This window comes from Gadus macrocephalus, chromosome 13, assembly GCF_031168955.1.
Source record: "Gadus macrocephalus chromosome 13, ASM3116895v1".
Taxonomy (NCBI): Eukaryota; Metazoa; Chordata; class Actinopteri; order Gadiformes; family Gadidae; genus Gadus; species Gadus macrocephalus.
In genome coordinates this window covers 1,084,379-1,106,523 of record NC_082394.1, presented here as the reverse complement: position 1 = coordinate 1,106,523, position 22,145 = coordinate 1,084,379, and the positions used below count along the sequence as shown (strand labels likewise).

The window sequence follows — 22,145 nt, the reverse complement described above, 5'->3', positions numbered from 1 at the left end:
CTCTAGTTCACAGGCTGCTGATTAAAAGGTTTTGTTTATATGATCGCGTTTTAATCAGCGGGCCGGAAAAAGTGTCTTATAAGCGCCATATGAACATCCAAATATATTCCCTGTGAAAACATTTGCTTCCAAGAGGCATTTTGTGGGACTGGATATGGCTGTACGGTATGCAATCACGCAATACTTGTATTGTTTGCTGTGTGAAGACTGTGGATGAGCATGCAGGCTTACCCATAATGCTACAGGCAGAGCCTTCTGAGGACCAGATGGCGTGCGATTAGCCCTGCCGAACATTGGCTGTGCCGGCAATGAGTAAATAGTGAATATCAATTGAAAGAGGCTCTTTTTAACACACAAAGTGGAGGAAGTAGCTGCCTCAAATGTAGGCACAATATTAGTTCCCTCCGAGACCAAATGAAATATATCTGATGGTCTTATGCGCCGCAGTTTACGGCGTGTCCCAGATGCCACTAATTGGCATCGCGATGACAGTGACTTGTTTCCCTCAGCGGAAAGCCTAAACCACCATTTGATAATTACATGAATTATCCAACATTTCAAACAACTTAGACAAAACCGAAATCTTTGAGTGTGGCGCCAAAATCGGCCTGCAGCCAAAATACATGTGCCCACTACCACAAAGTCATGAGCACCCTGTGGAATAATAGGATACCACTACAAGTTGAGTGGCAGAGCAGAACTTATTGTTATTGTTTATTTTTGCCACGATTGTCAACCCAGGGATCAGCCCCAAGACAGCGGTTTAATAATTCATACGATCTGTGAATGAATCGCATCATTCTCCCATTGTTCCACGAGCGCCACGCCAGAAATACATCAGTTTCTTCCAAGATACAAGTATTGTAAATGGTGAAATACCCTCTCACCAGTTGTACTTTAACCATGTCTAGACCTGCTGTTCACAAACATGTTTCTACAGCCAAGCAAGACTTCAATATGCTGCCGGTCTGCGGTTTCTAAATGAGTGAAGATCACACAGTTCTGTATCAAAAAGGAGATCAGTTTAGAGTGTGTTTGTTTGCTAATGCACCCAAACGTGGGATTCAGAACAGTCTGTCAAAGCTTGATCTTGAACACCTATGAGTTAAAGGTACGTTTCCCGTGGTTAAGAATCCAAATAAAAGGCTCATTTTGTAACAGGTCCCACTGCGGATGGAATGCATTAAGATGACAAGAGAAGCGCCTGTAAAACATGTGATAATCAGAGCATCCAAGAACCACATCATGGTGTCTGAACAGAACACGGCTTGTTTTGGAGGAGGGGGAGTCAGGCAGCACTTTGAATCATCAAACCAGTGGGCCTGGATACCATGGGCACTTTGATGATGTATTTTGAGATGAGTCGTCGATTTGACTCATCAAACAAACGAGGGAAACACTTACACACTTGTGCTGTGCGCACCAGTGTGCAACTGCAGCATCAAAGCGGTGGGTCGAATGTGTGGAACCGGGCGCTGGTGTGGCATCACGCTATAGCGGCGTCTTATCAGCTCTCAAGTGAACAACATGGCGGGACTCAGCATCAGCACCAGAACCGCCGCCTCCGTCCACTCAACGGCCCCCTCCAGCCACCCCCCCACCCTCTCCTATGGCCTCATCCATGGCCCCCTCCACCCACCCCCCCATCCTCTCCTATGGCCTCATCCATGGCCCCCTCCACCCACCCCCCCATCCTCTCCTATGGCCTCATCCATGGCCCCCTCCACCCACCCCCCCATCCTCTCCTATGGCCTCATCCATGGCCCCCTCCAGCCACCCCCCCATCCTCTCCTATGGCCTCATCCATGGCCCCCTCCACCCACCCCCCCATCCTCTCCTATGGCCTCATCCATGGCCCCAACAGATTCTGCGTTTGGGCCGGGCTGATTGGCCATTAATCCCGGTCGTTTATAAACGAGCTTCTAAATATACACAGCACTTAATAAAAGTTGGGCATCCATTATTGAAGCCAATCACGGTTTTATGGGATGAGAAGGTAATTAGTCCCCCTTCACCTTAACACTCATCTCTGTTGCCAGGAATATAAATACCAACCCCTGCTGGCTGTTTGAACGGGATGCTACTGCTTAACAAGAGGTTGGAGAAGGGAAGTGTGGGTTCATCTGTTGTTGCGGATGGATTAAGGTAATCAAACAGTAGGCCTTTCAAGGTCATGTCCAAGTCTGAGTATACAAATGGCCGCTCCTCAGCATATTTGCACTGTATGACAGAAATCACTTTGGGTAATGACAAGTGATCGCCCCCGTTTTTCGTCATTAGGAAAGGGGGTATTGATTTTTGCGCTCGTCAAAAGTCTGGAATTATGAGCCTGCGTATGCTCTGGGTGTGAGGGAGCGCACTTCGGCCCGCAGAGAGAAGATGGATTCAGACGAGCGGCGATAGGTCAATCATTGACAGCCTCGGTGTAGTGCCTCGAATGCTCCTGACAATGGACAGAGAAAAGCCTGAATGTACTAAAGCTTTTTGTTACTTCACACAATGTGTTCCTTATGATATAGTCGATTGCCGATTAGACGCTGCGCGAACGCTATTAATTCACCGCACCTTGGCAGGAGTGCCATAAGTGAAGATGTAGCGAGCCCAAGGGGTCTGTGATAACCATTTCGGAACAGAGCTTTTAATTGATTTAATCATTTGCTCAGGTGAACTGGTGAGCGCTCGGTTCTTTCAAGGTCACCTGCGTTGGCTCGCTGCGGTCGCAGGGAAACAACGAAGAGAGAGGAGAGAGGAAGGATCCTGTGTCAACACTGCTTCATTCATCCTCTTTGTGTATTCACACTGACCATGTCAACACTAAATCCTATTACAACTTGATCATTTTCTTGCTATTTCTTTTTGGGTAAAATGAATAATGTCAGGACCTGTTGACCATTTGTGCCGTCGACTGCATTATAATTGTTTGCGTTCTTACAGATACTGTAAAGTCATTACTATCGTGCCATTTATATTAATTCAATAAGTCTTTGCAATTTGTATCCATCATCCCAAAAAAAAGGTTCATTACTTTCAACCTTTAAAAATGATGGCGAATATACATACAGAGAATAGGTACGGTCGAGGCTTGGATCCTTCCAGCCTGAACGGCTGCTTTTTAATAGGCTGTTCACGGTCACATGACACCCCTGACACCCACGTGAGCTTCAGCCTGGGTGCGATGAGTGAAACAGAGAAGAAGAAATACTGTTCATCTAAACCAGGGGTCAGCAACCTTTTCAACATGCATTACCAGTTTGACATTTTCTCGTTAATGAGTGTGCCTTAAGCAAAAATATATAAAAAATGAAGCTGAATTATGACACAGCGACCAAAAACATTTCCAGAAGACCTGGAATGGTACTATTTACATTTAGTCCACAGTCATGCATCAACATTTTAAATGTTTTTTTGGTTGTTATATTTGCAACATGGGCTTACAAATTGTAATTACATGTTTCCCATCTTAAAACACAATTTTCAGAAACTCATTCAAAAACATATTTGCACTGTGAGAGATGTAAAAAACGAGAATATATGAGAATGTTGAAACCATCCACATCAATATCTTTAAGACATGTACATCTTTGCAAAACCATGTGAAGGCGATGCATACAGGCCACTTGCAACAAAATATTTTTTTGAAAATTATTCTTCTCTATTACTCACAACATAGGTTTAAAAACTATTAATTGATCCCATTTCAGAACACTGCTTTCTGTAACTAATTTAAACATATTTGCACAGGGAGGAAATGCCCAAAAACAGAATTAACTGCAAAAAAATATGTACCAATGATTATGGTGCCCCGTGCCATTGGTGGCACGCATGCCTAGGGTTGCCGACCCCTGATCTAAACAGTTTGCTGGTGAGAGATACCAGAACTGTCTGATGCTCGTGAAGCACTGTGATTCGTCCGGTGACTGAACCAACCTTCTGACTATTGGCTTGTCGCCGTGCCCCCGGTTGCCAACGCAGGATTTGGGTGACACAGATTTATCACCAACACAACCCGACCTATATTGGAATGTGTGAGGTTGGATAATGGCGGCAATATTCCGGGTCAGTCGACCAATCTATCTTGCAATGTGTGTGAAAGCCGGTAATGCGATGTATTTTATTTTCACTCATAAATTGCATTCCGCGCCCATGTGATCCTAAATGTACATTCGAGTTTGCACGAGGGAAATCTTACTTGCATATGCTGAACAAATTCATTCCAATGCACTGAAATGAATGCGTTGCATGAGCCCTACAAGCGTAAGCATCTCCTTTGAGGCGGGTATCATAGAATGTAGTACAGTGTATATTATCTAGTGTATATTATCTAGTGTATATCCGGTGTATATTATCTAGTGTATATCCAGTGTATATTATCTAGTGTATATCCAGTGTATCTTATCTAGTGTATATCCAGTGTATCTTATCTAGTGTAGATCCAGTGTATATTATCTAGTGTATATCCAGTGTATATTATCTAGTGTATATCCAGTGTATCTTATCTAGTGTATATCCAGTGTATATTATCTAGTGTATATCCAGTGTATTTTATCTAGTGTATATTATCTAGTGTATATCCAGTGTATCTTATCCAGTGTATATTATCTAGTGTATATCCAGTGTATTTTATCTAGTGTATATTATCTAGTGTATATCCAGTGTATCTTATCTAGTGTATATCCAGTGTATCTTATCTAGTGTATATCCAGTGTATATTATCTAGGGTATATGCAGTGTATATTATTTAGGCATTCTAGGGTATATCCAGTGTATATTATCTAGTGTATATCCAGTGTATCTTATCTAGGGTATATCCAGTGTATATTATCTAGTGCATATCCAGTGTATCTTATCTAGTGTATATCCAGTGTATCTTATCTAGTGTATATCCAGTGTATATTATCTAGTGTATATCCAGTGTATCTTATCTAGGGTATATCCAGTGTATATTATCTAGTGCATATCCAGTGAAAACCTCCTGTCCTCCAGCTAATGATCTTTCCAAGGGTCTGACGTCCTCTGCAAACTACCTATTGTCCAACATCCTTGAAAACGACTCTTCGGAAGTCGCAATCACAGTCATCATCAAAGTGCTCTTCATCACCATATAATGGTGCCTGCTGGTGTACGTGGGAGGTGGCAGAGTTTGCTGTTCACTTGCAAATATGCTAATATGATGAGAATGTCACTTGGAACAGAAAAGGTGGTGGCGGAGAGAAAGTCAACTTCAACATTACAGAAACTCACTGACTCAACATACCAAGGAAAGGGACCAAAATAGCTGCTATGTAAAATATTAATTAAAAGGGAGAAAGATTGTGTAAACACTTTTGTTATTTGTTCAAGGTTTCTTAATGTTGTTTTAGCATATTAAATAGGTGCAGATCAAAAGCCGAACAGTACCAAAGGAAGTTATTTTAAGGTATTCCTACGTGAGCCACAAGGTAATGCGATTGAGTTCTCGTTCAACATGAGGTCTTTGTCTGCACACATCACAGATATGTTAATTCCCTTTGATTGTCTAGGTTATGGATACGACCAGTGAAGCCATATAGTCAATCTAATGGAATTCATCACATCAGAATTAAAGGAAAAATGGAGGGAAAAAAACCAGCACAAATGTTCAATGTGCCTCTGGGGTTAATCAAATCAACATATACTTATGCAGGCCAACTTAAAGATGAAAGCAAAGACGTTTCAAACTTTCTCAGAGCGAGGGACAGCCGCTTAGGTGTGAAAAGTTCAGAGCCCGGCCTTCAGAAAAGGGAAAGATTGACTTCTATGGCAGAGGATTCATTAAAATGATAATTCTTATTTATGAAGCCCTTTAAAAAATTTAAATATTCTCCGTGTACCCGACTCCTATTAATTAACTTTTGTTCTCTAATTTCTCTTTTCTATCTGCTCCTGCTCTCCCATTTCCCTCTCTTCCCAGAACTAGGCACACTAATAGGTTATGAATAATTCTGTTTCAGCTTAGACGGCGATTAGCCCCCACGCTAGCGGCCCCGGCGCGCGTGTGGCGCTGGCTCCGGCGCGGGGGCGGAGTCAGGGCCGCGCAGACTCCGCCCCCACGCTAGCGGCCCCGGCGCGCGTGTGGCGCTGGCTCCGGCGCGGGGGCGGAGTCAGGGCCGCGCAGACTCCCGGCTGCCGCTCCGACAGCGCAATATCCACGAAAACACTCAAACAATGCCAGCGAAAGGACAAGGCACCAGCCCTAAATGGGAGAACGCGGTCCCCGTGGACAGCTCTGCGTCAGACGCAGCCTCGCTGTAATGGACTGTAATGAGTCGTTTGTAAATAATCAAGTCATTATGTCATATAACGGCAGGGGAACGAGTGGTGAGAGCGCCGTTCCACTAAAAACGCATCGTTTCATGATGACAACCACGTATGGCGCAAAAATACAAAACAAAGAAAAACGGTAGAGGTTTGAAGCAATTGGTGGTTTTTATATGCATGGAGAGATGGCTAATGGATTAATAATGTAATCGGCTTCCCTCTGATATTCTGGCTAGATATAATTAGCCATCGAGGCTCACAGAGGTGCTGCGGGGTACCGCTGCTAAAATGTCAGCGCGCTAAGGAGCTGTCAGCCACCAGGGCTAACACCAATAATTGCAGTATAGAAGGAACCATTCAGGGCACTAAACAGTCTCTGGTTAGAAAGTCAAATATTACGGTAGCTCAGCAAACAATAAACAAGAGTCGTTATAATGTATTCAAGTCTACTTACACTGCCCTTTATCACAATTACAGTCTTTAATGTGCCAACATTGTCAAGCAATTACAATTTAGCACGGCAGGGAAATACATAGACCTACTTACACCAAGAAGGGTAGAGATTGAACGAGGGGCGTGAAAGGGCCATCTAGCCAAAAGATATCTGTTTAATAATCTGCTAATATAATATGTATTGTGTTAAAGTGGAACTATGAATACAGCAGTGAGATAGCAGTAAAGTTCAGCAGTAATAGAGTTCAACAGTTCAACATTAACCACTGCCCAGATGGAGATCCACACACATCCACACACATCTACACACAGATACACACACCCGCACACATCAACACACACTCCCACACACATCCTCAAACACATTCTACACACATCCACACACGTCAACACACACTCCAACACACATCCACACACATCCTCACATGCATTCCACACACATCCACAGCCATTGGTCACTTCGTCGTGACGTCGAAGCGAATACTATACGGCACCGCAATCGGAGTGGAATGGATCGTAGGATTTGACTTCTGTTTTCTCTCGCTAACAGTCTGATATTAACAGTGTAAAACACAACATAGATTGCTATGTTCAATGCTCAGGTTTTGGTTCACTACCACTTTAAAAGGCCAGTGCTGTCAAGGCCATCTCTTTTGTTGTTGAAGGCAATGCGCTGAGGTACGGGTTGAGTGACATGGGTTAATGGAAACCACTACGGCGAGACGGATAGACAAAGATGGACAGGAAGGAGAGCGACGACCACTAACTGAGCGTTTTTTGAACGCCAAATATGCGTTTTAATGTCTTATTTGAATCATTTTCCCGGCATGGTCCGTGCATTTACACTGACTGAGGTAATATACTGTCTCGATTTCGCACCCCAATATCCACTCTCGAACCCTAACCATATTGGGTGTTCCATTTTCCTGTGAATGCGGTTAGACGGCATCGCGGTTCCAGGGGCGGGCGTTCATCGGGATCAAAAACAAGTGGTCAGCAAAATAAAGAATATGTTGGCCTTTTTGCACATGTAAATAATGAATTCCCTTTATAGCCTACACTCAGATGTCTAATTCTTGCATGCGGGTAGCTTGAATAATAAAATGAAAAAACATTCAGAGTATGTGAATTATTCGAAAGAGGTCTCCGTGTGTAGTCCCGCCTGCTCCAACGAACCAAGAAAGCCGGCTCCTTGACGTAGGGGGAAAATACCCCCTTGGTTTTAGACAGGCAAAACAGTGAATTTGTTACTAACCAGCGACCGTACCTGTTTGGCATTGTACAAAGGCCTCCTGTTGACATCATTGAACTGATGCCCATCTATGGGTTGTCTTTCAGGTTGAGCGCACCACTAGCTTCTGGGGTTTGGGTGGGATCCATTTGTCGGTACTAAATGTGTCGACACAGCCGCTTGTGTGTGAGGGACAATGCTCTGACAGATACACCTGGTCCGTCTCCCACTGAGCTCATGCACACATCGTAGTCGGGGTAAAGCCTCGGCCAAGGTCTAGCGAACACAAAGTGGTATTGCAGTACCAGCCAGCGAGCAGAAGTGCATTACGTTCCACTGACATGAGTGGGGCAGAGAGAACAGAGCAAAACACAAATACAGCATCCGCAACCATCTGCGGGAGCCCACCATCGCTTAAGACGTGTGGGGATAGAGGAACTGCTCGGGGAAAAGGGCGGCTGAGAAGATAGAAGCTCATCACCAGACGTCCCTCGGAGGCAGCACAGGCGGGTCAAGCGATGCACACTCTGGGATTGGTTTGATCTGCTCACAGCGGGCTAGCTTAATGCTACGGCAGTAGCTCAGAAGGTAGAGCAGGTTGGCTGGTAACTGCAAGGATCTTAGTTCGATCCCCGGCTGCTCCTCGCGCAGTGCTGAGGTGTCCCTGAGCAAGACACCTCCCCCTGACTGCTCCCCACGAGCTGGCTGTCGCCTTGCGTGGCTGACACCGCCGTTAGTGTGTGAATGTGTGCATGAATGTCTGAATGTTTGGCAATATTGTAAGGCGCTTTGGATAAAAGCGCTATATAAATGCAGTCCATTTTATCATTTATACCACAGTGCTGTGTATTGTAGCATGGGTTGAATGTAGAAACCATGGGTTGGCAAAGCAACAGGCAAGCATTGGGCAACTACTGTATCATGAGACGTTATGGCTATCGCCTAGCGTAGCGCTGTGTAGTTTGGCGATTACGTGAGCAAGGTGGGTAAGCGTAACGCTACATAAGGTGAGTTAGCCTAGCGCTACATAAGGTGGTTTTAGCGTAGCGCTACATAAGGTAGGTTAGTGTAGCGATACATAAGGTGGGTTAGCGTAGCGCTACATAAGGTAGGTTAGTGTAGCGATACATAAGGTGGGTTAGCGTAGCGCTACATAAGGTTGGTTAGCGTAGCGCTACATAAGGTTGGTTAGCGTGGCGCTACATAAGGTGGGTTAGCGTAGCGCTACATAAGGTGGGTTAGTGTAGCGCTACATAAGGTGGGTTAGCGTAGCGCTACATAAGGTGGGTTAGCGTAGCGCTACATAAGGTGGGTAAGCGTGGCGCTACATAAGGGGGATTAGCGTAGCGCTACATAAGGTGGGTTAGCGTAGCGCTGATTAAGGTGGGTTAGCGTAGCGCTACATAAGGTGGGTTAGCGTAGCGCTGATTAAGGTGGGTTAGCGTAGCGCTGAATAAGGTGGGTTAGCGTAGCGCTGATTAAGGTGGGTTAGCGTAGCGCTGAATAAGGTGGGTTAGCGTAGCAATGTCAACTGATTACACAATGTTATGTTTGCACCATAGCGGCTAGCATAGCGCTATTACCAGAGAATGGGAATGAAGGTGACAAAGGTACTCACACATTACAGTAAGCAAAACATTCCCAGATGCCAGCACCACCTTCTCCCTGGTGGCGCGGTCGTAGATGCCCACGTGGCATTCATACGGACCGTTGTCGGAGATCCGCACCTCTGGGAGTCTGGGGAACACAAAACAAGATGGCGGTTAGCTCAGACAGTAGTCAACAGTTCAGTGGAATCCACAGCTGCATGCATCGACAGTATGTGAATACAATTAGAACGGGACGCTGATATAAAATGTGAGCACTGCACCAGGCAGCAACATCATTACTCGCTCTTCTTCAGGACATCCTAAACGAGAAACGGCCTGGCATGAATTAGCATCTGTTTAAGTTTCCTGTTTCCTGCAGCAGGGCTGAGGGTTCAGCAGCTCGGGTCTGCCGCCTGACAGCGCGTTGGGCGTTGACTGACGTCTCCTGGCAGCTCGAGCTGAGCCCTGCTTAAGGTCTCCATTTACAAAGCGAGGCGGGCGCTGTGAGAAGCCTGTGGATGTGTGGATGTGTGTGCGTGTGTAAAGCGCACTGTGGATGTGTGTGCGTGTGACGTGTGTAAACCACACTGTGGATGTGTGTGTGTGTGACGTGTGTAAACCACACTGTGGATGTGTGTGGGTGTGACGTGTGTAAACCACACTGTGGATGTGTGTGTGTGTGACGTGTGTAAACCACACTGTGGATGTGTGTGGGTGTGACGTGTGTAAACCACACTGTGGATGTGTGTGGGTGTGACGTGTGTAAACCACACTGTGGATGTGTGTGGGTGTGACGTGTGTAAACCACACTGGATGTGTGTGGGTGTGACGTGTGTAAACCACACTGTGGATGTGTGTGGGTGTGATGTGTGTAAACCACCATGTGGATGTGTGTGGGTGAGCACTGTGTAAAGCGCACTGTGGATGTGTGTGGGTGTGACGTGTGTAAACCACACTATGGATGTGTGTGGGTGTGAAGTGTGTAAACCACACTGTGGATGTGTGGTTGGATGTATGTTGGTATGCGGTGTGTAAAGTGCACTGTGTATGTCTGTGGGTGTGTCATATGTAACACGCACTGTGGATGTGTGTGGGTGTGCGGTATGTGAAGCGCATGTGGATGTGTGTGGGTGTACGATGTGTAAATCGCACTGTGGATGTGTGTTGGCGTCCCGATTGTAAACCGCACTGTGGATGTGCGTGGGTCAGATCATTTTCTGCAGTGCCCTGGAACGGTACTCCGATCTGAGACTTGAACATCAGTGGCAGAAAGGCATGCAGGTCAAATGTCTGCTGGGTAAGGGAGGAGGTAAAGGGTTGCTTTGATCACAGATGAGATGCAGTAGGGGTGTCCTATGGTTTCCTTGGTGAAAGGTTATGGGTTTGTTTCCCAATGTCCTCAGTGTATCTGTACCAGTAATCAGCGAGGTGTCTTTCCTACCTCACACTGCCATACCTGCTTCGGTAGTCGTCGTGTAATATTGACATTCTAATCCCTGATCGGTCCGCAGCATTTAGTAAAACAGCATTACAGAGCCGAGCTAACTCGTTACCGTGGGAGGTGTGCAGAAGGAGTCCTTGTTGATTCACATCTCTGCCTTGTAGACATGAGACGTGTTAACACGCCTTTTAGGTTTCCTTTGGTTTCATCACACACTCCACCGAGCGCACCCTGTCTCATGCTGATTGGTCTCAGGGTGGGATCATGTGACGTAGGTGCTATCCAGGCCAAGCACGCGCATCTGCTGATGCTTTGGGGGGAACATTGGTGCACTGTTGGTGTGAACACACCTCTGGATCCGTTTGTTTGCTTACTGTGTACAATTTCAATATAATTCCTGTCAAACAACACAAATATTTCCTCAAAAAGCCTCTTGCATAATATGTCACCAAAACGCATACAGGGACATCCTTTGCAAACAAAACCCAATGGACAACGGACAACGGACACACCAGTGCTGTCCACTCGGCTCAACTTGAAGCTTTCGTTTGGACAATAGTCACAAATCATAAGCACCACCCTAATCCAAATGATTAGGACGGGGTAAAACATTTCAATAAAGAACATCCCCTTTGGCCCGAACACAACAGATGGGGCGCACAGCTCCGGCCCCGTGGTGGAACATAAGCTCTGATACCTTTGGATTCGCCCCCGCCGTACAAAAGGTGGCCAGCCACAGTCATCACTGCACCACCCGGAGTCAGCTTCACAACAAGCTGCTCTTCAATAGACCTCCACAGCCAGGGGCAAATGGAACCGCAGCCAGCGCACAACCACAGTGCAACTATATATATACACACACACGCTTTCATTTTGATCGATGGAGATGAAGAGGAGAGAGCCATCTGCATTCAGTGACCTGCTAATGTGTCCACAGCGATAATCAAAGTGTGACTCCGGCAGCAGCGTTCAGCACCCGTGATTCACGCCTCCAGAGCGTGACCATTGTCCTCTCTGCCCGGCTGTCTTTCAGACGGGGACCCCTGCTGGCGGCGAAGGGTAGTGGCCGGCCTGGCTCTAACGAGTACGGCTAGTGTGTGTCCGGGAGGGAGAAGGCGTGTGTGCGTGTTACTGTTGTCTTATACAGCAAAATACATTACTTGGAGAGGATTCAACTCTGCAATGCCAAGCACAAACTTTCTCCTCTCCACTCCCCGGTGTGTGTGTGTGTGTGTGTGTGTGTGTGTGTGTGTGTGTGTGCGTGTGCGTGTGCGTGTGTGTGTGTGTGTGTGTGTGTGGAGACAGAGCACTAGTTTGGAAATGATCCAAGTAACCAGGCAGGAGGAACACTGACCAGGGGAGTGACCCAAGATAGAATAATAATATAAAAACCTTGGGCAAAAAAAGCAAATCCCACATCGTCTGTTTCGATTACCCGGTGTATTCTTTATCTCCAATCTTTGTCCTATGTCTGTGTTTCCGTTCACTCCGAGGGTCAACTCTGAAGCACATATCCTTCGTAATCGATGTGTTCCGGGTGCAGGCAGTGCCCTCACAATGCATTACGATCAAAAAGATTAGTTAGCTGGTTGTTCGTTTTGGGCGATTCTCCTGCCCTGTCAGCCTACTGCCAAGCCGTCATTGAGAGCGCCCGCTATGCTATCTCCTCCCGGCTCACTAGCTCTTACAGGCTCACAGAGGAGATAAATACTGAGGGCTTTTGGCGGCGCCACGCCTTTAAATCCAAGTTGGGATTTTTTTAGAAGGAGAAAAAGAAAAACGACAGTGTTAAAATATCCTCTGTGTGCTCAGCAAAATCCTCCCTGGATAAACAAAAGTTAATTAAGGAAATAAAGTGTATATAGGGGAGAATGAATGCCTCCAGGCATTAAGAGAGGCCTGCCTCAGCCCCACACTCCTCCTGGGATCCACGCCGGGCTCGCTGCCGCGCAGAATCTTCTGATAGGTGTGCGGATGCCAGTGTGTGCGCACATGTGCGTGTGTCTTATTGTGTGTTAGTATGCATGTATGTGTGTGTGTGTGTGTGTCTGTGTTCTTGGAGTGTGTGTGTGTGTGTGTTTTTGTGCGTGCGCATATTCCGGTTACACTGTAGCAAATGCTGACATAGCTAGCTGCTTTGTTTTAACACAATATAGCAGCGACGCCTTTACAAGGCTATGAGAGAGCGAAAGAAACAAGACACGACGATCGCGCGCGCGCGCGCGTGCGTGCGCGTGCGCGTGCGTGCGCGTGCGTGTGTGTGTGTGTGTGTGTGTGTGTGTGTGTGTGTGTGTGTGTGTCCCAAATGACAATCTGGAGCCGTTTCAGCGGCTGAACTGTCTCTAAATCTGCAGCTTGTACGGCGGCCAGCCGTATGTGTCAGAGAGAGGAGCTGAGGGAAAGGTTATTTTAGGAGATGTCTGTTAAATATTAAGATTGGAGGAACTCATTTGGCAGCAGCTTCTAATCTCTGATTCTGTGTGTTGCAGAGGTTGCGGTCCGCTGGGAGTGGCGTCCGGCGAGGAGAGGGAGATTGGAGCTTTTAGAGGACATGGGGGGCTGTTTCAGCCCTGCTAAATAGTGCTGGCAATTACAGCTCAAATGCAAACACTTTGCCCCGTTTACCGCAAATGGGTAAGATAATGTTAACCGCCGTGATCAAATGATAATCGCTCAATAGGAGAAACATCCTACAGAGAAGTCTTTTATTAATATCACGTATTGGCAGAAGCCGTGAAGCAAACGCAGTGATTGTGAATAGGATTATGTCACATTAAAGTTCCTTCCTTTAAGGACAATTCAGAGAGATTTGCATGTGATTTCCTTTAAACTCTTAAAAGAACAAGGCTGGCATAATTTCCCCTTTTATCTTTCCCTAATACAACGTCCCTCTCATGGTTTGACCAAAACCATTTTGCAGAACTTTTGCGAACATTTAAATAACCTTTTGAGTCCTCTCGGTCATTGCGTCTACTGTTAGGATCCATTCCACGCCAACGACCCTTCCTTCAGCAGCATCGGTAGCAGCGGCCCCCAGGAGGCCGATGGGGGGTCTGAAGGCACCGTACCGGGCTGTTGGAGAGGCTAGCCCCCTTCCTCTGGCCGGCTGCTACCCGGCCCTCCGTGGTCCGTAAGGACACATTAATGCAGGACCCTGCAGCAGGCGCTGGTACTTCTGCTCCCACAGTTCCAGTTCGTCACAGAGCAGAGGCACTTTGATGTACATAAGAGATGTATTACTTTGTGAAACATCACAGGAGAACTTTGTGGGGCTTGTAGTTTGTATTTTGCGAAACTTGGCATTGCTTACCAAGGCCCCCTCTGAACTGCTGTGTCCTTTTGTGGAAAAAGGGCTGGCTTGGACTGAATCCCTGCCAGCCGCAGCCACAATAATGAAGACAAACATTTGTATCAGGTGGGTGCAGTTTGTACCAACACAACACATCTCTGCAGAGAAACAACCTGCATCATCATCTTTTTACTACTCTAAAGAAAAATCCAACTCTGATACGGGCTTTTCCACAACACACTCAATCTTTCTAGTTCTGTCTCTGTCCACTGATAGAGCAGGGCGTAACACTGCCTTGGTCAGGGGTTCCATTGCCTCATGTTCTGGTGAGCGTTAAAAAACGGGATGCCTCGTCTGGGAATTCTTCCTTTTCCCTGTCTCCAAAGCGACAACAAAACGTGCCCCTGTAAACCGAGCTGCGAGTGACGGATCGATGGGCGACGCGCCCCCCCCCCCCGGGGGAGAAGGGGCCGAGCAGCACACGACAGCCAGGGATCGACCCTCCCAGGTGGGGCTTCTAGCTGAGGAAATCCCCCCCTCGTCCCCCAGCCCCAGAAGCCTCCAACTTTCTACCTCCAGAGCAGCTACTTTCCTCTTTGGGTCGATGGGAGAAGGTATGCAGAGGAGTGGTGGGGAAGAGCTAGCACACACAGTGCCCCCCACCCCGTTCACACACACACACAACACACACACACACACACACACACACACACATGTAGTAACACCCAGATTTCAGCACTCACAACTAATCCATTAGCCCCCAAGGCGAAAACAACTGGCTCTGTGTTTGTCTGAGGCGGTGCTTTGCCTTCGATCTCCACTCCGTGGCCTCAGATGTGAGGAGCGTTGGGGCTCCGCCGACGGGAGGAACAGCCAGATCTTTACGAGCTCAGAGGAAAGGCAACATCAGATGGTGTGAGAGACCACAGACGTGGAATAACGTATAAATCCTGGCAGAACGAGTGCGGGACCGAATAATGCGGCTAATGCTGGTAAGCACCTCAGCGTGTTTATGGAGGGATGGCTGTTGTTCTCTAGGCTGGCTGCTTAGATTAGGAGTGCTGAGGCGGACTGTTTCTGTGGACCTCAACACAAGGAGGGGGTGCTTTTGTGTGCAGACCTGGATAAATACTGTGTTTGAGGAGTTTATTCACACAGAGAAAACAGGGAAGAGGATGAGGCCGATGGGAATATAATGCAAAGCTCGGATGCATCGTTATAAGGTATCAACTGAAATCCTGATCGTAATAATCCTGAATCAACATGGTATATCGTTTTTTACAAACACTGCCAGCTAATGCAAATGACCGATAATAAACTTATTTCAGGGTTCTTTTACAGGTCGATCTATTTCAGCTCCGTTACATGGAGTTCCACCACCCACTCTTACTTTGAAATAACTAATTTGCATTTGCTGCATCGGTTGCAGCAGTTTCTCTTTAGCATAAAAAATATGAATGGAACGAGAGAAAGTTGCGTGAGGTAGAGCGGCACTTCATGAAATTCCCTCCATTTAAAATATTTAGCAGTTAATAAAAGGGAATAATTAATCCGCCTGGGACAAAGGGGGTCCTGATTGAGTAATTACGAGGCAACGCGTTCCCCTTCCATCCGGCCTGCTTAATAGCACGCTGTGTCGATCAGATTGTGGCGGGCCGTATTGAAAACGGCTTTACCCCTAACATTGGGTTCCATTAAATATTAACGGTGGTGAAATACATCTTTCAGCCCCCCGCCCCCCTTCTGGGGTATAGACGAGTCACGGGGGCACTTTAGACGACAAGACACGATGGACGACCTGTGCGGTGGTAACTTATTTCCTTATTGCCAGAGCAGTTCAGGCCCCTCAGAGCTTGAGTGCCTGGTTTTGCCGGGACTCAATATGGTAGCATAGCCATTAGCATAGCATAGCCATTAGCATGATGATGGAGGCTCTGGGCGGGGCTATCAGGGGGAGGAGGAGGAGGAGGAGGAGGAGCCAGCCCTCGACCCTCGTCATAGCAGCGGGCATCCCGAGGTTTGTCCCACGGCAGGGAGCCTGACGGCTCCATGACGCGACCCGCCTCGCTGGTCTGCTTCAATGTGTCGTGTTTGTGTGTGTGTGTATCTGTGTGATAAAGCACGTATACGCTTGTACATGTGTGTGTGTGTGTGTGTGTGTGTGTGTGTGTGTGTGTGTGTGTGTGTGTGTGTGTGTGTGTGTGTGTGTGTGTGTGTGTGTGTGTGTGTATGCGTGTGTGTGTGTGTGTGTGTGTGTGTATGTGTGTGCATGTGTTTTTGTGCAATGCTTTGTCGTGTGTGGGCGTGAACCGGGTCGATGTGATAAGTGTTTTTCTTTGAGCGCATTTGTGTGCCTAATTCACTTTGAGCATGTGTGCGTTCACGTGTGTGCCTGTGAGTGTTTGTGTGTCTGTGTGTGCATTCTACGCGTGGGAACCTCACATCTCTCTTGTTTGTTTCCCCTGGCCCGTGTGCGTGTAGCGTGGGCATTCAGAGCAACTCTCCCACAGGGATGGTGGAAACGTCTGGACAAATCTCCCACAACCGGGCGAGCACAGCAACACAGGACAAGAACGGGAAAGAGAGAAGGAGACATATGTATGGAGAGAGAGAGAGAGAGAGAGAGAGAGAGAGAGAGAGAGAGAGGGGGAGAGAGAGAGGGAGAGAGGGAGAGAGAGAGAGAGAGAGAGAGAGAGAGAGAGAGAGAGAGAGAGAGAGAGAGAGACAGAGAGAGGGAGAGAGAGAGAGAGAGAGAGAGAGAGAGAGAGAGAGAGAGAGCGAGGGAGAGAGAGAGAGGGAGAGAGGGAGAGAGAGAGAGAGAGAGAGGGAGAGAGAGAGAGAGGGGGAGAGAGAGAGGGAGAGACATGTATAGGAGACGGAGAGAGAGAGAGAGACATGTATAGGAGACGGAGGGAGAGAGAGAGACATGTATAGGAGACGGAGGGAGAGAGAGAGACATGTATAGGAGACGGAGGGAGAGAGAGAGACATGTATAGGAGACGGAGGGAGAGAGAGAGACATGTATAGGAGACGGAGGGAGAGAGAGAGACATGTATAGGAGACGGAGGGAGAGAGAGAGACATGTATAGGAGACGGAGGGAGAGAGAGAGAGCGCGGGGAAGAGGTTGGTCAAAGGAAAAATGGTGGCAGCCAGGGTTTGGAAGGGAGAGGAAGAGGGGAATCAAAGGGAGGGGGGGGGGTGCAGACGGAGTAAGAAGATGAAAGGGGAATGATTTACAAAGGAGGCAAAGTGGTATGCATTCCATTTTCTTAAGTGAAGTCGTAGGTGTGAGGCCACCTTGTGTGCACGTGTTGTGCGCTGCTAAACGCAGAAGGGGCGGGTATAGCGGCAGCGTCAGGGGAGGAGTCAGTGGGGAGCGAGGAACTGCAAGCTAATCGGACAGAAACAGCTGCTAGGTGAGCTGTTTGGAGACCGGGGGGGTGGGGGGGGGGTCCCTGGGACGCCACAAACATGGAATCTACCTGCAGCCTACCTCCCCCCTCTCCCCCATCTCCGTCTCTCTCTCGTCTCATGCTTCCTGCTGCCCTCGTTTCTCTCCCTCAATTATTGTAAACCTAGCGTTTCCGCTCTCTCCCTCGTTCTGGCTGTCTCTCTCCCTCTCATCCCCCCCCCCCCCCCCCCCTCTCATTCGTTCTGGCTGTCTCTCTCCCTCTCATCCCCCCTCCCCCCCCCTCTCATTCGTTCTGGCTGTCTCTCTCCCTCTCATCCCCCCTCCCCCCCCCCCCTCTCATTCGTTCTGGCTGTCTCTCTCCCTCTCAATCTCCCCCCTCTTCTCGTTCATGTCTCTTTTTCATTCCCTCAATAAACCTCCCAATTTTGTTACCCTCTCTCTCTCTCTCTCTCTCTCTCTCTCTCTCTCTCTCTCTCTCTCTCTCTCTCTCTCTCTCTACACTGAGTCCACAGGGACTTCAGAGTGCATGGAGGCTGACGGTGTTAGGGTGGAGAGAGAGAGAGAGACGGGGGGGGGGCACACCTGGCCCAGATGTTTGGCTGGGTAGGTAAACAGTGAGGTCTGAGGGGCGTGCCCTGCCTATTAGCACTCTGTCACTCACCACCGCTAACAAGGCCCACACCCAACAGATCCTCCACCCCTCCGGGTCGAACCCACGGCAGATGGCGGGGTGGAGAGTGGAGGTGGTGGAAGGTGGAGTTGGTGGAAGGTGGATTTGGTGGAAGGTGGTGTTGGTGGAAGGTGGAGGTGGTGGAAGGTGGAGGTGGTGGAAGGTGGAGTTGGTGGAAGGTGGAGGTGGTGGAAGGTGGCGGTGGTGGAAGGTGGTGTTGGTGGAAGGTGGAGTTGGTGGAAGGTGGAGTTGGTGGAAGGTGGAGGTGGTGGAAGGTGGAGGTGGTGGAAGGTGGAGTTGGTTGAAGGTGGAGGTGGTGGAAGGTGGAGTTGGAGAAGGGTGGAGGTGGTGGAAGGTGGAGTTGGTGGAAGGTGGAGTTGGTGGAAGGTGGAGTTGGAGAAGGGTGGAGGTGGTGGAAGGTGGAGTTGGTGGAAGGTGGAGGTGGTGGAAGGTGGAGTTGGTGGAGGTGGAGTTGGTGGAAGGTGGAGGTGGTGGAAGGTGGAGGTGGTGGAAGGTGGAGTTGGAGAAGGGTGGAGGTGGTGGAAGGTGGAGTTGGTGGAAGGTGGAGTTGGTGGAGGTGGAGTTGGTGGAAGGTGGAGGTGGTGGAAGGTGGTGTTGGTGGAAGGTGGAGTTGGTGGAGGTGGTGGAAGGTGGAGGTGGTGGAAGGTGGAGTTGGTGGAAGGTGGAGGTGGTGGAAGGTGGAGTTGGAGAAGGGTGGAGGTGGTGGAAGGTGGTGTTGGTGGAAGGTGGAGGTGGTGGGAGGTGGAGGTGGTGGGAGGTGGAGGTGGTGGGAGGTGGAGGTGGTGGGAGGTGGTGGAAGGTGGAGGTGGTGGAAGGTGGAGGTGGTGGAAGGTGGAGGTGGTGGGAGGTGGTGTTGGTGGAAGGTGGAGGTGGTGGAAGGTGGAGGTGGTGGGAGGTGGAGGTGGTGGAAGGTGGAGGTGGTGGAAGGTGGAGGTGGTGGGAGGTGGTGGAAGGTGGAGGTGGTGGGAGGTGGAGGTGGTGGAGGTGGAGGTGGTGGGAGGTGGAGGTGGTGGAAGGTGGAGGTGGTGGAGGTGGCGGTGGTGGGCAGCGTGCAGAGGTCTGATCTGTGGTGCTTGACCTACGGACTGGGGGATCATGACGGTGATAACTCAACGCGACGCGGGAGGGTGGCCTCGCTAATGAAGGAGCTAAACGAGGGGGGGGTCCTCGTCGGGGGGGGCCTACCTGACGGTGGACTGGTACACCAGGTCCTCCCGGCGCCTGTAGTCCTCCATGTGGGAGTAGTTGGTGTTGAACATGGCGTCGTAGGTGAAGATCTTCTGCTTGATGGTGCCCCCATCAGTAACCTGGAGGGGGGGGGGGGGTGGAGGAAAGGAGAACGACCGTTAATAAAACCGTTTCTCTAATGATGGATGGCACAGCTGATGGTGGGGGTGGTGGTGGTGGTGGTGGTGGAGGTGGGGTGGTGGTGGGTGGTGGTGGTGGTGGTGGTGGAGGTGGTGGTGGGGGTGGTGCTGATGGTGGGGGTGGTGGTGGTGCTGATGGTGGGGGTGGTGGTGGTGGTGCTGATGGTGGTGCTGGTGGTGGGGGTGGTGCTGATGGTGGTGGTGGTGGTGGTGTGCTGATGGTGGGGGCGGTGGAGGTGTGGTGGTGGTGCTGATGGTGGGGGTGGGGGTGGTGCTGATGGTGCTGATGGTGGTGGTGGTGGTGGTGGAGGTGGGGGTGGTGCTGATGGTGGGGGTGGTGGTGGTGGGGGTGGTGCTGATGGTGGGGGTGGTGGTGGTGGGGTGGTGCTGATGGTGGGGGTGGTGCTGATGGTGCTGATGTGGGGGTGGTGGTGGTGGTGCTGATGGTGGGGGTGGGGGTGGTGCTGATGGTGCTGATGGTGGGGGCGGTGGAGGTGGTTCTGTACGGGGAGGGCTGAATATCACAGATGATGGATCCCGAGGCGTCACTTAGGCGGCTCAGGTATACGTTTGCAGTTAAGACCTAATGAAGACTGGCGCCGAACGGTGTACCGTGTGTGTGTGTGTGTGTGTGTGTGTGTGTGTGTGTGTGTGTGTGTGTGTGTGTGTGTGTGTGTGTGTGTGTGTGTGTGTGGTGTGTGTGTGTGTGTGCGTACATGTGCGTGGTGTGTGTGTGTGTGTGTGTGTGTGTGTGTGTGTGTGTGCGTGTGCGTACATGTGTGCATGTACGTGCACGACCGTTGGCTTCCTGCAGAGGTAATGGCTTGTGTCGGCACTGGGCTAGCGAAGGAAAGGGGTTGGGGGGGGGGGGGGGGGGGGGTGGGGGGGGACATTCAAAGCACCACTCCCTGTTTTTCGCCTTGGTTTCTCCTCTCTCTTCACGTGAGCAGGGTAAATGGAGAACGAGTACCGTGCCGTTCAGCGCAGAAAGGAAGTCACTTAGCATGTGAATGGCTGTGATATCGCCTTTGCTCCAAAGCCTAAAAGACGTGGAGGGAAGGCTGACAGGGCTCTAATGGGCGCGATAACGCCCGCTTTGAAGGAGGGAATTGTCGGCTGGTCAGAGGAAACAACCTTCTTCTTCTTCTTCTTCTTCTTCGCCTTTTTTCGACAATGAAGATGCAGCTTTTCACAAAAGGAAAACCCAACCCCCCCTGGCCTACGGTGGGGTGGGGCTCACCGGTGTAACCGCGGCCCCCCCCCCCTGGCCTACGGTGGGGTGGGGCTCACCGGTGTAACCGCGCCCCCCCCCCCCCCTGGCCTACAGTGGGGTGGGGCTCACCGGTGTAACCGCGGCCCCCCCCCCCTGGCCTACGGTGGGGTGGGGCTCACCGGTGTAACCGCGGTGCCCCCCCCCCCCCTGGCCTACGGTGGGGTGGGGCTCACCGGTGTAACCGCGGCCCCCCCCCCCCTGGCCTACGGTGGGGTGGGGCTCACCGGTGTAACCGCGGCCCCCCGGGAGGCCGGTAGCTCCAGGCTCTTTGCTAAGTGCTTCTGTGTGCTGGGAGCTGAGAGCGCTGAAAACAACCTCAGAGTGAGTGGGGGGGGGGGGGGCAACGAACGCCCCTGGGCGGGATCAGCACTAGCTGCTCTGTTATTAACTGTACCGTTATTAACAACGGTAAATAAAAAAGGTAAGGGTGACGGAATTCGCTCAGATTTCAAGCTGTTAAGCGAACATTTTATGTGGAAACATAAACAAGCAGGCGATGTTATGCGATTTAGAGAGCATGCTAATTAAGCAGCTAGTTGTTGGCTTAAGAAAATAGCTGTAGAGGAGGAAACGTATTGGAGTGTAATATATGCTATTTTCTATGGGGATTGTTTGCTGAACTGGGGAAGAACACGAACATGAACATAAAGCCTGAAGAACAATAAAGAGAATTTTTTTTATAGATTATATATTTTAATATCTTGGCATTTCCAACCCATCGTGCTGCCATGTTGAGGACTCCTCATAGGACGGCCATTGGCGATGGAACGGAAGACATGGAGTCCAGCTCCACACATTCACTGTACACCTCACCTAGGAAGGTCTCTGGCAGCCTTCAGACGGACCTGGGATCATTACGGGCCATCTGGTGCTCTTTAAATGTCGATTTGATGGGCATGGACGCACCGCAGAGATATGGCGTCGCTCTGAACTACACAGGGACGGCCGGCAAGAAGAAAGGTTAAACTACTAAAAGCAAAGCCGTGTTTGAAATGGAGGCCGTCCCCCCGGCCGACCGGCCACCCAGCGTCATCACTGCACTTCTGTTAACGGACAGATCCCATCAAGAGTCAAGAGGAACTCGTGGTTCTGACAGCGTTTTTGCACATACATCAAATTAAG

General features: G+C 49.6%; 1 protein-coding gene across 1 annotated transcript in view; it reads right to left on the bottom strand.

Moving 5' to 3' along the window:
* The window catches only part of LOC132470908 (immunoglobulin superfamily member 21-like), a gene marked incomplete at its 3' end in the record, with an annotated part of 152,660 nt that overhangs the window by 25,958 nt on the left and 104,557 nt on the right, over nucleotides 1-22,145 (bottom strand). Inside the window, exons 3-4 of the mRNA XM_060069837.1 lie at nucleotides 19,569-19,690; nucleotides 9,579-9,697 (exon numbers count right to left, since the gene is read on the bottom strand). Of these exons, the coding sequence (XP_059925820.1) occupies nucleotides 9,579-9,697; nucleotides 19,569-19,690 (241 nt within the window). The remainder of the gene's footprint in view (nucleotides 1-9,578; nucleotides 9,698-19,568; nucleotides 19,691-22,145) is intronic.